Below are 14,369 nucleotides of genomic sequence, written 5' to 3' on the forward strand. Positions count from 1 at the left end.
TAGGGGGAGAAAAACCTGACACTCTTTGGCTGTGTCTCTTTTGTACAGATCTGTGCTGGTGGTGGTTGGGGGGAAGGCCCTGGCAAAGTTTCGGGTGCTGCTACTCCTGCTTCTGGGTCTCTCTGACTTTTTTCTCCTCCTCCTCCTTTCCTCAGTGGGTGCTGGCTTTCGAGATCTTCATCCCTTTGGTCCTCTTCTTCATTCTGCTGGGGCTACGACAGAAGAAACCCACCATCCCTGTGAAAGAAGGTAAGCGGCCCTCTGGTGCTGGGGTCAGCAGACTTTTTCAGCAGGGGGCCGGTCCACTGTCCCTCAGACCTTGTGGGGGCCAGACTATATTTTGAAGAAAAAAATGAATGAATTCCTGTGCCCCACAAATAACCCAGAGATGCATTTTAAATGAATGAGAACATTCTACTCATGTAAAAACACGCTGATTCCCGGACCATCCACGGACCAGGTTGAGAAGGCAATTGGGCCGCATCTGGCCCCCGGGCCTTAGTTTGCCTATCCATGCTCTGTGGACCTGGAAAGAGACCTCCACATGCCAGCCTTGTAAGGTTAACCACCCCCATGTAGAGCCCATCACCCTCAATGAATTTGGAGTGAAATTTGAGGCCTTTCAATTTTCTCAGATCCAGCTAATCCCTTAATCCACAGGTGCAGTTTGCCTTGAATGTAACCATGGATAAATCAGCAGGATAAACCTTTCTCACCTGCTTGCTGGAGGGAGATGTGCACTTCGTGGCTCCTTTGTGCATATGCAGTGGGGCTGTGCCAAAGTTGCCTGGTTATGAGAGCGAGATATTTGTAGGAAGTAACAGAAAATACTGGGCTGTAAAAACAGCCACCACCCGAAATAGCATTGTTAGCAGTTGCTGGAAGCCCAAACCTTTGTGCTCGGGTCCTGCCTGTGGGTTTCCCATAATGGGCACCTGGCTGGCCACTGCGAGAACAGGGTGCTGGACTAGATGGGGCATAAACCTGATCCAAAAGGGCTCTTGTTATATGTTCGTTCTTTAGGTATATTCAGTAGAAACAGCCAAAGGTTTATGATGGGAAATGTTTAGTGGGTTACATATTCACAGCAGCAAGAATACAGATGGTTGGAAATTAGGGGGGGGGGACACCAAAGGCTTAAAATGTACGAATAAAATGCTACTATGTAATTTGGGAGAAAGCACTTTATGTGAAACTGACTCAAAAACTTCATGTGGCTGTAGGGCAGAAAAGCTTTTGCGGCTGACTTGTGGCTGCTTATCCAGCATGCAAACAAAGACTCTGCAGGACAAACTACACCTGCTGCATTGCCTAATAGATGGTTGTGGTCATGTCTTCCTTTATATTGACATCAACAGTGTTCAGGTTCCTTCCCTGTGAAGTTTATTATTATTATTATTTAGATCTGAAATATGCCTTCAGATTGGACAAAAGGGTGGGCTGTTTGGTCATTTTTCTTTTTCAATATGTAACTCAAAGCGGCGTGGGTTTTCTTGCAACCATAAAACTCAATAAATGTATTTAAAAAGAAACTCCAGGTGTAAACCCTTTTTCACAGTGCTACCTCTGTGAAATGCTTCACACCTGTTCAGTGTTTGCCTGCAAAAGCCCAAGTTTGCCCAAGGAGGGGAGAGGAGGTGTCAGTAGCAGCCTGAAGACAGAGGAGCTTGCAGGTTCTTGAATTTTGGTTGGAGAGGCGTTCTCAATCTCTCTTCTGGAATGCTAAAACTGATGAGGCACCTCTCTCGATGCATCTGCACAAGTTAACGGCCCTGGGCCTAGATACTGAATAGAGAAGAGTGGGCAGCAACTCACACAGAGGCATAATGATCAGCCTTCTCCAAGAGCGGCTTGTCAAGCTGGTTGAACGTTTCATCATTCCACAGAGAGAACAGAAACACCCACTCTACTTGAAGTGGACTGGAAACTGAGAGCACACAGAGAAGGCATGAGAAGAGCCCTGCAGCTTGGTCAGGCCCAAGGCCTCCCCTACTGTCACAGTGTGGTGCAGGAAATTATAAAACCATGCAAGGCAAGGAGAGAGTGGATGCATAAAAGTTTTTCTCCCTCTCTCACAACTTCATTGTTAACATCCAGTGAAGCTGAATATTGGAAGATTCAGAACACTTTTTTTTTTTTTAAAAAGGACTTATTGGTACAGTGCATAGATAAGCTATGGAACTCACTCCCTCAGGAGGGCGGCTGTGATGGCCACCAGCTTGGATGACTTTAAATGAGGATTGAACAAATCCATTGGAATGTTTGGTTCTTGCCGCCTGGTATGTTTGCAGACCACTGGAGCAGTTGCCAGACCCTCAGGATGTCTGTTGCTTCCAGAGACCATAACATGCCAAGAAGCCAAACCAAATCGTGGAAGGTCATAACCAGCTGTGCAGGCCCTCCACTTAAAAAGAATCTCATAAAGCAGGTGACCAGGAGGAGCTTGGAGCTTTTGCCAGCTGAAACTGATCAGATGCTGGACCAGAAGAGCTCCGAGGTCTGACTTCCCAGAAAGAGTCGCACATCAGTAGAAATCTCTTCATGTCTCAAGATCAGCATGGTGGCAACCACAGCTGTAACGGTTGTCCTTACATGGAATAAGGAGCCCCTTTGAGTTTAAGTAACCGCTTTGCAACAAAGCTTTTTGGCACTACCTTCCATGCTTCAGTTGCTTGGAGAGCTGCTTTGCCAGAAAGCTATACATGCAGATGCTCCGAGGTCAAGCAGCAGGGCTAGCTAATATCTCATAAGTGATCCATGCGACGGTCATCTCCAGGCTTGACTACTGTAATTCACTCTACGCGGGGCTGCGCTTGAAGCTGTCCCAGAAACTCCAGCGGGTGCAGAATGCTGCAGCGAGGCTCCTCACGGGGTCTCTGCCATGGGAGCATATTCACCCAGTGCTTTACCAGCTGCACCGGCTCCCGGTGGAGTACAGGGTCAGGTTCAAGGTGCTGCTTTTGACCTTTAAAGCCCTTCACGGCCTAGGACCCTCGTACCTACGGGACCGCCTCTCCCGGTATGCCCCATGGAGGACCTTAAGGTCCATAAATAGCAACACCCTAGTGGTCCCGGGCCCTAAGGAAGTTAGATTGGCTTCAACCAGAGCCAGGGCCTTTTCAACTCTGGCTCATGAGACCAGGGCCCTGCAGGATCTGATTTCTTTCCGCAGGGCCTGTAAGACAGAGTTGTTCCGCCTGGCCTTTGGCTTGGAGCCAATTTGATTCCCTCCCTCTCTTTCTTTTTTCCTTTCCTTTTCCTCCTGCGATGAGGCTATATTTTAATGTTTCAATATTTTAATGTATTTTAATTTTGTTTTTAAGTTGTAATCATTCAACTTGTTTTTATTATTGCTTGTAAGCCGCTCTGAGCCTGGCCTTGGCTGGGGAGGGCGGGGTATAAATAAAAATTATTATTATTATTATTATAAGGTAGAACCAGGGTTCAGTATGACCGTAACAGATTGGAGGACAAAATGAATTTAAATAGGGACAAATGTACAATTGCACATTAAGATTGGGGAATTCCTGACTTGACAGCAGGACGTGTGAAAAGGATCCAGGGGTCTTAGTAGACCATGAGCTTAACATGAGTCAACATTGTCATGCAGCAGCAAAAAAGGAATATTGTCCTAAGCTGCATCAACAGAAATCTTATGTCCCAATCAAGTGCAGTAATAGTATCACTCTCTTCTGCCTTGGTCAGATGACACTTGTAGTACTGTGCCATTCTATTTTTCTAGAAAAAGAGGAGCTGGAACTCACAAGGAACACCTCCCTTGTTCTCTTATAATGGCAATGCTGCCCACCTGAGAGGTACCGGAACTGAGTTCCAGCAAGTTCCGGCTGAAAAACATCCCTGGTACTGTGTCTCATTGTGGGCACCACAGTTTAAGAAGGATATTAACAAGATGGAATGTGTGCAGAGGAGGATGACCAAGGGTTTGGAAACCAAGCCTTAGGAGGAACAGTTGAGGGAGGTGGGTACGTTTAGCCTGGAAAAGAGGAGACTGAGAAGAGATACGATAGCCATCTTCAGATGTCTGAAAGGCTGTCACATCACATGGAAGATGGAGCAACTTTGTTTTCTGCTGCCCCAGAGAGTAGGACCCGAACAAATCGATTCAAGTTACAAGAAAGAAGATTCCGACTAAACTTTAAGAATAACTTTCTTAAAGTTAAGAAAGTTTGTTAGAGAGTGGGATGGACTCTCTCAGAAGGTTGGAGGCCGTCTGTCAGGGATTATTTAGCCATTGCTTGCATTGCAAGGGGTTGGAATAGATGACCCTGGGGTACCTTTCAGCTCTACAATCTATGTTTCTAAGCAGCCATTGTCACCTTTCAGTTGTATCTCCATAAAGCCATTATTGTGATGTTTATGTTTTAGGATGTTTTACTTTATCTCATACATTTTTTTCTCTCCTCCCCACCCTCATTTTTTCTTTCTCCCCATCTTTGAAATATGCTTTGTGTCTCCTCTAGTCTGTAAGTTGAGTTTCCCTTTTCTTTTTCTCTCCTCCCCCTCCTTTTGCTTTGCCCAAATTATTCTGGGGAAATGTGGCCATATTGACTCAACCCAGCTTTCACCAGCCTGGTGTTCTCCAGATGTTTTGGACTAGAACTCCTATCAGCCTCTCCAAGCACACCCATGCTTCCAGCATCATCTAGCTGTGCTGCCTGAGGCTGATGGAAGTTGTACTTCAAAACATCTGGATGGCACCAGATTGGCATAAGCTCATCTAACCCTTTGGACTTCTGCAACTAATCTATAACTCAATTTAACCCTCATTTTTCTCACCCTTCCACTTCTTAACTTGTTGGGATGCTATTGAAATCATAGTGCTGTAAATTGTGCACCTAAGCGGAGCAAAGATCTCTGCAGATTTTAATCTGCAGCTAAGCCAGATTCAGTCATCTGTTTGCAACAGTTTGATACCAAAGAGCCTTAAAAGTCTGAGTTGATGGGATACCATCAACAATGGTATCCCACTGTTTGCTCACCATACTCTAGATCCACCAGCCTTTTAGTTCCATTTGTGGCTTAGCTTTCCTTCCTCGTTTTGCATTCCCAATCCTCGTTTTGTCTCCTGACTAGCTGCAGTTTGGGGAACTAAATACATATACAGATCTACAAGTGATGGGCCAAAGGCTATACGGAAGGCATAGGGTGGTTTGTGGTGTGCTTATTCGTCTCTTGCTACTCACCAACCTTCTTTCTCTTTCCTTCTAACCTACCTTCACCCTAGGATGTTTTTAACTGGCCAGCCAGAGAGTAATGCTCCTTTGAAAGGGATGGAAGGTCATTGGTTGCCTCACTCTCCACGGAAGCAAACAGGATTTTAATTCATTAGGCTTCAGGGATCTTTTTCTTCTTTGACTTTAAACCTAGAGAGTAGCAAGTAAACTTAGTGTTGAGCTCCTAAACACGCTCAGTCAGAAGTAGATGCAGACTGGAGCTACCAAACTTGACACCGTCAGTGGTGTCTGGTGAGTGGATCTGTGCACATTGGCACAATGGCATCCCTTAATCCTCCTTTTCTTCCTTTGCGTCATGCTTGCTGGCGTCATTTGGCAGTTTGAGGATTGTGTGCTATTAGTTGAATTGCCCTGTGGATGCCTATAATCCAGCAAGTTTTTAAAATAATCAGTTTTGACATCAATTTCAAACATTTGGGGGCTGCAAATACTCTTCCATTATGACTCAGAAATAAAGAGGTTTTGGAGAAATGTTAACCTTTGAAATTTGGAGAGCAATGGGCTTAGCATCTGAATAAGCACTGAATTCTGAATTGCAAGGGAGAATTTTGTCTTGATTCTATGCCCCACTTTGTAATGAGTTTGCACCGTCACACCACATGGGTTTTGTATGTGGGTGTGGGTGCAAATGGCCATTCAGTATCTGTCTGTTGACTTTACATCATGAGCTAAGTGGAGAGGATGACTTCTGACCCTTCAACCCTCTGAGCTGCACTCTCTGAATACTGTTTAACTTAACTGAAGAAACTTAACTAGCTGGTACTGATCCAGCACGTGCGCTACTCTCTGAACTACTTGTGGGTCTCCCTGCCCTATAAATTCCCGCCTCCCCTCCTCTTTCTTCTCCCCTTCTCTAGCATACTACACAGCAGCCCCTCTCACCTCTGCTGGGATCTTGCCAGTGATGCAATCCCTGTGTCCCGATGGACAGCGAGATGAATTTGGCTTCTTGCAATATTCCAACTCCACGTGAGTCCACCTCTTTGTTTCCTAACCTACGCGGGAATCGTCTTCCATCTGAAGGGGGCACCATTTTGGCAAAGACTGCATTATACAGTGGCCTGCTCAAATAAGAGAGAAAGGCTTCATATATACAGCGAATGCACCTTCTCTGATGCCAATAGGCAGGGAGTTCCAAAGTTTGGGTGCTGCCGCATTAAAATATTCGATTTCTTAAAACTGCAGGACAGTATTGTGTGTCACCTCGTAACAGTGTCTGTTCCACTGATTTATACATTTGAATGGGGACATAGCCAATAAGGTTATCCTGCAATGATGGTCTTTTAGGCGGGGCCTTTAAAATTCCATGTGCATAATGCAAAGTCTGTGTGCATACACACATGCGCGTTTCAGAGGAGTATTGACATAAGCAGCCAAGTGTCTGGTAGGTAGCAGCAGAAGGTTTCATGGGCATGGACTTTGTGCTACCAGATGCAGGGCCTGTTTTCCTAAGCTGACACATGTGGGTGCAGAAGGTGGGAAAATCATGAGAGGCCGGATTAAATGATGATAAAAGGCAATGGTGATAAAATGTAAACAGCACAGTCTGTGCTAATTTGATGAAAGGTTAAATGCATGCAAATTAAACACAGTGATGATTCATAACAGCAGTTCTTGGAAGTAACATTATTATTGCTAAGCTGATCAGCACCTGTAATCAGCGGCGTAGCCAGCAGCTCGGGCACCTGGAGCGGCACACATGCCAGGCAACCAGGGGCCGCCCATGGGGGCGATCAGCAAGGCGATCTGCGGCGATCCCCGCCCAGGGGGGATTTTGTCACCCCCCTCAGAGATGGCACCCGGGGCGCACCACACCCACCGCACCCCCCTTCCTACACCTCTGCCTATAATGCAGCAGGAAGCCACTGGTGTTTTTTATCCAGCGGTAGCCCTGCTCAGAGTAGACCCACTGAAGTTAATTGGCATCACTAAAAGGCTCGTTATTTACAACAATTCTACTCTGAATGAAATTTAGTCGCATGCAACCCATTGTCTCAGTTCAGGCCTGAACACCCAGAACAAAATTTTATCATTCTTAGTTTTAAGCCAGCTGAATTCCTCTGTTAGAGAAAACTGCAGTGTCACAAAGAGTTGCAGCCCAGCTGATTTGCTCCAGGTGCACCTGTTGGAGGTGTGGTATTGACACTTCCTCCTTCCCCGCTCAGTGCCCCCTCCTTTGCAGCTGTGATAACTCTTGGTTGGTTGGTCCTTTCTCTTAGAGTAACGCAGTTGCTGGAGCGGCTCAACGAAGTGGTGGAGAAGAGTAACCTGTTTGATCCAGATCATGCTGGCCTGGAGGAGGAGCTGGAGTCCTTACGGCGCCACCTGGAGTCTCTCAGCAGCAGTGAACCCAACACCATGGAGACTCATTTCAGCAACCGGGCAGGTGAGGTCCAAGGCTGGACCTTGCAGGGCGAATATCTGTAGCTCAGTGGCAAAGCACATGACTGAACCTAGAGTACTGTAACATGTTATTAGATTTTGGGAACTTCTGCTAGTGCAGAATTTGGCAGCCAGGTTGCTCACTGGGGCATGATGCTTTGAGCTAATTGCACCAATCCTGGTTCGATTGCACTGGCTTCCAGTTACTTTCCAGGCCCGATTCAAAGTGCTGGTTTTGACCTGTAAAGCCTTAAAGAGCTCAGGACCACAATACCTGGGGAGAAAATAGTAAAGATCTGATGAAGCACAGCAGAGGTAATATTTTCTGAGAATCCTCCGGAAAAAAATAATCTCTCAAAGGACCTGTTGATGGCATTTTACCATTGTACAGTTGAGAGTATTAACTTATGGTCTGTGTGTGTGGTTTGGGAGCTGCACGGTCAGGGGAAAAACAATGCTGTCCAGGGTTGTAAAGACTAAGGAGAGAATAACTGGGTGCACTCTTCCCACCTTAGATCATATCTATGCTTCCAGGTGTCATAAGAAAGCTGCAGAGATAGCGCAGGATAGTGCGCACCCTGGAAATGATCTCTTTCAGCTTCTGCCTTCTGGAAGAAGGTACAGGGTTATAAAGACTAGGACTAGCCGCCTGAGAAACAGTTTCTATCCAAATGCGATTTTGGTTTTAAATGCAGTGTAAGGTAGTCTTTATGGGAGTACAGTCATACCTCGGGATAAATATGCTTCAGGATAAGTATTTTCGGGTTGCGCTCCACGGCAACCCAGACGTAATGGAGCGCGTTACTTACGGGTTTCGCCACTTGCGCAAACGGTCAAAATGACGTCACGCGCATGCGTTGAAACGGCAAAACGGGACCCGCACACGCGCAGATGCGTCTTACGTTCCATTCGGGATGCGAACGGGGTTCTGGAACGGATCCCATTCGCATCCCGAGGTACCACTGTATATTGTATTTAATTATGGGGTACCAGAGTTTTTAGGGGGTTAACCTGGCTGGGATAGCTGGGTTAGCAGGCTTGTTGGTTTTTGAATGTCTGATGTAGATTTTTTTGGCTGGTTAACGTTCTATGGCCTTTTAAATGTGTTGTGGAAACGGGGATTATTGGTTTGTGTTTGTTCTTATTTTTATTGTATATTTTGTGTTTTTTATATTGTAATTTTTTGTGGTGAGCTGCCCTGAGATCTAAGGATGAAGGGCAGAATACAAATATAATAATACATAATAAAATAACAACCTGAAAAATCTGCAGGTTCAGTCCCCACCATCTCCCATTAAAAGGGTCAAGCAGCGGATTAGAGGGAGGTGCTTGGGGTGGAACCCACAATGCCCTTCATACAATGCTGGTGCCCGACAGCTGAGTGGCAACCCACTGGTGACAATCCCTGCCTTCCCTTCAACTTTATCATTTTTGCTTTTCCTCCCCTGACCCTGCAGCCCCCGGCTTCACACTGGACTCGACTGCCAAGGACAAGCTGGAGTTCCAGCGGTTCCTCATGCAGAACCTTTCTCTATCCAACGAGACTGCTGAGCTGTTGGCAGGGTCCAAAATTAACCTCAAAGAGGTATGTCATTATTATTTGGCAGTGGGTGGGGAGGAGGTACCTGGGGGGAAGTTGCAGTTCCTGAAACCAGAGCTTGACACAGCGTTTGGCTGCATGTTAGGGTTGGTCAGGCAGTTAGAGCTGCACCTTAAATTATTGGTTGTTGTAATTATCCAATGTGTTCATGTCCCACATTTCTCCCAAGTTGGGATTCAAGGCAGCTGGAGAACATTTTTTAAAAGGTAATAAAAACAAAATGCTTAAAAGCGATAGTTAAAATGCATTAAACACATACATTAAAACATTTAGGTGGGTATATTTCTACTTTTCTTATACTCTCTTTTTTCTCTGATCCCTTGATTTGAAGTTTTGTTATCCCACCCTTGTTTGTTTTGGTTGTTTTGCTATTGTTCCATTGGTTTTACTTTTACGTACATTATACACAATGATGTAAAAACTTAATACATTAAAAAAGGCGTTCTGTTTAAAAACAAAACAAAGCAAACATTAAAACACATTTGGAAGCAGAATTGAAATAGAATTTGGCCTGACAGCAGCCCAGTAGTCAGCATGGTCTGCACCTTAATTTTCAAACACCTGTCTGAATAAGATCTTGGACTGCCAGACTGAGCTTTAGATAATTTTTGGCTCTAAATTTGGTATATTTATGGCCACCCCCTTAGCTTACTTTGCTGCTGCTGCCTACATTATGGCCCTGCTAGGAATGGCAGACATTATTTTCTCTCCTCCCCCAGGAGTTCCCCCCTCCCCCAGCAACCTTCCCCAACCAGCTGCAACTCCAGTCAGTGGTCAGGGATGTTAGAAGTCAGAGGAAGGGCCTGTGATGATAGAGTGTTGGTTCTGAACACCGTCTAAGTGAGAGTGGTGCTTCCTGCCTTCACTCCAGGATGGCCAACAACCTTCACTCTAGGATGGCCAAAAAAACAACAAGAAAAAGGGCAGTTGCCACAATTGTCTTCCAGGGAAAGCTAACTTTATCCAATCCATGCCTGGGAATTTTGGCTCAGCCTTACTTTCTTATTATTACTACATTTATATCCCACCTTTCCTCCAAGGAGCTCAAGGTGGTGTCTGTGGCCCCCCCCTTTCTATTCTACCCTCACAACAACCCTGTGAGGTAGGTGAGGCCATGCTGTGTCTCCGGAGCTGCAAAATTGATTCCATGCTCTCATCTTGGACACAGATTCTCTGCCAGAGGAGCAAGAACAACAGTTGCAAACCCCAGAACACACTGAGGTAGCAGTGGAAGGCGCAGTGTACAGAACAATTCCTGTCACCCCCTAGAGAAGAAAGAGACATGTGGTGGTGACATGTGACTCTCTTCAGAGGGAGATGGAGGCAGCAGTGTATGGAGCAGCAGTGTATTCATTGTTTCAGTTTTCTCTATACTAATGCACAGCATATGAGAAACAAACAAGAAGAATTCGAGCTCTTAGTACTGGATGACAAATATGACCTAATAGGCATTACTGAAATCTGGTGGAATGAAACTCATGAATGGAATGTAGAAATTGAGGGGTATTACCTATTCAAAAGGAGGAGAGAGGAGGGGAGACTACCCCTGTTGGAATGCCAGCTCTGCCAAGAATGTAAGGTGCCAGAATGATCAGCTAACTATTTCTCCACTCCAGGTTTACCGACTGTTTTTTGGCACCTCTCCGGTCTCCGCAGAGGGTTTCCATGAGCCATGGGACCAATTCAGCACAGCTGAGAAGCTTCTTCACTTGGAGGTGAGATGGTTGCCCTGTGGTCTGGTGTAGACAGGAACAGACCACAGTGGGTTGCCAGTTGATTTTGGATGAGTCACATTCTGCCTGCCAGCTACCAGGGTTCTTACATAGAAGGTTGGGCTATCTGGGCCCTTTGGGGCCCCTCTGGGTGTCTGAAGCGTGTAGCCAAGATCCACTCATTGCAGACTAGCTGTGCCTTTAACTCAGTGATGGGGAACTATTTTCAGCCGAAGACCCGCATTCCATCACAGACAAGCTTCCAGAGTGGTTGCATGAGAGTGCTGGGTGCGGCCAGAGGCAAGAATGGGCAGGGCCAGAGGCAAAAATACGAGCAGAAACAGATGTGGCTCTTAACCATATTCAGTAGCCTGCATTTCAGCCATGCAAATTCAGAGCCATCTCTATCCAAGCAAACAAGCTACTTGTTCACAATTGAAGGGCCCATTCCAGCAAGACAAAAGCTCTCAAGGATGTTGTGGAACAAGGCCGGTGAAAAGTGTGGTCCTGGGGGCCAGATAGGGAGGCTTGAATGGGACCTCATTCAGTCCCTGGGATAACCCAACAGCCTCAGCTTTTGCAACTGGAGTCCATCCGTCTGTCCATCTGTCTGGGACCCTCCCTCCCCAGCCAAGTGAAAAGGAACAAGCAAGGCAGGGAGCTTTTGAGGCTTTATTCTTCTTGTTAATCTCCCTTGCCTCTTTTCTCTTTACCAGGAAAGTCTTCTCGGCAGCTGGAGGACCGTGGAAGATGGGCTGGTCCGCCAGGCCTTGCGCCATCCTCAGAAGGGCTCCCACAAGCAGGCCTTCTTGCACCTCCTTTCCCATGCCTTGGGCCTTGCTAGCCCTACCACAGAGTCTTCCAGTACCTACAGCCCCCAAACCTTTGTAAAGGACATGGAGGTGAGAGACTGAGGCAGGACTTTGTGTTGGTTGGTGGGAAGTAGCCAGGGGTGGGGGCTCCTGGGCAGGATAACCCAACAACCTACCATGGGCTAGAACTGAGTGGTGGATCCATGTTGGTGGTTTCTATTTGGGGCATAATCCACATAATTCAGTGTGGTTTCAGCTACATCTTGTAAACTGCTTTTTCTTTTTCATGGGACCTGTTGCAAGGCCTTCCTTCCTTCCTTCCTTCCTTCCTTCCTTCCTTCCTTCCTTCCTTGTTAAGGTGCTTATTTATACCTTGTCCTTGGGCTCCCCAATGTGGAGGTACTCAACACAGCTTTATGTGAGAAACAAGTGAAAATGACAGCGAAAGAAATAAAGATCTGACCCCCGATAACTTGGAACTGGTTGTGATTTATCTTCCTCCAGAACAGAGTGAGACCAGTTTTTGTTTTCGAGCTTCCTGCGTTTAGGGAACCTGAAAATCAGTGGTGTTTTATTTGAATACACAGAAAGGACAAAAGAGATTCCTTTGCAAAAATGTCATCACCGTAGACACACCTTAAAACAACCTTTTTCAACCCACTGTACTACAGATACTTCGGAGTACAGCTCCCACCTTCATGCACAGGCCAGGCCTGATTGGAATTGTAGTCCAAAGCTTATAGAGAACACCAAATTTGGCAAGTGCTACTAGACAGCCAAATAACTGCAATAAAAAAATAAAATATTTTTTGCTCTATTTTTGTTATTACTGAATTTTATGGGGGGGGTTAATTGGATGGTATGCAGCTAAGTTTTACTTATTGAAATTAATGGACCTACACATAGTCATGCTCATTAATTGCAGTGGGTCCATTCTGAGTAAAACTTCGTAGAATACCACCCCATCTAGGGCTCTTTGCAATGTAGTCACCCACTGCTTCCATACACACAAGTCCTGCTTACCCAACACAATGTGTTCCTTGGAAATGGTTTGTTAGATGAGCGTTCGCTTAAAGAGTTGACAATTTCCTTTTATTCTGATGGGGAAATTTCTAATGCGTTCCCAACCACACAATTTTAGCCCCAAAAGAACACACCCAGGAAAACCCAGGGGAAAAATGCTCTCTGATTTGTCTGATAGTTCCCCCTCCCTCCCTCCATTCCTCAGCCAGCTAGCCAAAAGCAAACAAGGAAGTAAGAAATGCTCTCTCTTTGAATATCTGAATCTGTGGTGTGTACTGTATAGTGAGGTTAGGATACTAATTCATCATGTTCGGAGAAGTGAATTTTAACTTAGCAAACATTTATAAAGCAGGATCTGGATGTAATTACTTAATCATTCATTCACATTGTTTTCATTACATATCAAATTACTTTTTAAACCATAATCTTTTATATGTCATTAGTTCTGCGTGTTTCATCTGCATTTCTTTTAATTTTTCTTAACCTGCCTTGAGTCCCAGTTCTGAGAAAAAGCCAGGCTATCAAGAAATAGCAGCAGCAACAACAACAATAAATAATTTATTAATATCCCTCCTTTCTCCCAAGCTGGGACTCATAGCAGCTGTTCTGTAAGCCTTCTCAGGCTCACCCTTCCCCAAGTTTAAAAAACTTCACTGACATTCTGCGACATGACTGCCATTCTATCAGGGCGGACCCTCCCATTGGGTAGAGTGGGATAGCTGGATCAGGCAATAGACATGGGAGTGGGCAGGGATCAGCTGCAAGGTGTTGGGAGGATTAGATTTGTGCGTGCCATGCATCTCCTGTTAAGGATCTCCTAAGCTAGCATTATTTCTGCCTTTGGGTGTGACGGAGGGCACTGTCCTGACTCCAGCACTGCCATTCAGCTGCTTCTGTATACTGGCAGGTTAGCAATTTGGGCCAGCCCTGAATCTTACTATTGTCTTCTGCTGAGGAGTTAAGGCCCAGGTTGTGTTGAGGGCTCAAGGTGGCATAATGTCCAAGTGGGGCAGACCAGAAATCATTGCCAGCATTGCAGGTAAAGATGTCCTTCATCTCTTCCCTTTCCCAGAGCATCCTTTTCACGGCTGCTGTGCTGGAGAGCCTCACCTGCCAGCAGAACCAGGATGAGCTGAGGCGCATCCTGATTGTTCCAGAGAGCCGGCTCCCCCTTCTGCGAGCATACCAAGCCACCGTCTGCAATAAGAGCACCAGCTTGCGCAAGGAGTATTTTGGACAGCTGGCTGCCGAGTTGAAGGAGCAGTTGGATGCTCACAAGATCATCAGCCAGGTGGGTGCAGGATGGAGAGGGATCCTCATACATACACCATCCCAGGTTTCTGGCAGCTGTAACAACATGGGTCTGTGCCCGTGTGGATGAGGTGCTCAGTGTTTGGCATCTCATGCAACTTTGCTGCTTGTCAGCTCAGATGCTTGATTTCCAATGTGTTTCGTCAAGGGGGTTGCCTTCAAGCTAAACTGCAAACCACTGGGAAATTGTTAAGATCTGTTAGCTTGATTCTTGTTCCTGGCAGCCACTGGCACTGTGGTTCAAGGCTCTCCAGGTTTCATACATGCACATTAA

General features: G+C 46.0%; 1 protein-coding gene and 1 long non-coding RNA gene across 3 annotated transcripts in view; one reads left to right on the plus strand and one right to left on the minus strand.

The window, feature by feature from the left end:
* Window positions 1-14,369, minus strand: part of LOC144326116 (uncharacterized) — a 276,840-nt gene that overhangs the window by 103,855 nt on the left and 158,616 nt on the right. The window lies entirely within an intron of this gene.
* The window catches only part of ABCA2 (ATP binding cassette subfamily A member 2), a 108,093-nt gene that overhangs the window by 28,224 nt on the left and 65,500 nt on the right, over window positions 1-14,369 (plus strand). For both annotated transcript variants that reach the window (XM_028715872.2, XM_077922459.1), the window contains exons 3-9: window positions 156-249; window positions 6,113-6,224; window positions 7,475-7,641; window positions 9,095-9,222; window positions 10,854-10,952; window positions 11,666-11,851; window positions 13,857-14,075. In XM_028715872.2, the coding sequence (XP_028571705.2) occupies window positions 156-249; window positions 6,113-6,224; window positions 7,475-7,641; window positions 9,095-9,222; window positions 10,854-10,952; window positions 11,666-11,851; window positions 13,857-14,075 (1,005 nt within the window). The remainder of the gene's footprint in view (window positions 1-155; window positions 250-6,112; window positions 6,225-7,474; window positions 7,642-9,094; window positions 9,223-10,853; window positions 10,953-11,665; window positions 11,852-13,856; window positions 14,076-14,369) is intronic.

The sequence above is a fragment of the Podarcis muralis genome, chromosome Z, assembly GCF_964188315.1.
Source record: "Podarcis muralis chromosome Z, rPodMur119.hap1.1, whole genome shotgun sequence".
Taxonomy (NCBI): Eukaryota; Metazoa; Chordata; class Lepidosauria; order Squamata; family Lacertidae; genus Podarcis; species Podarcis muralis.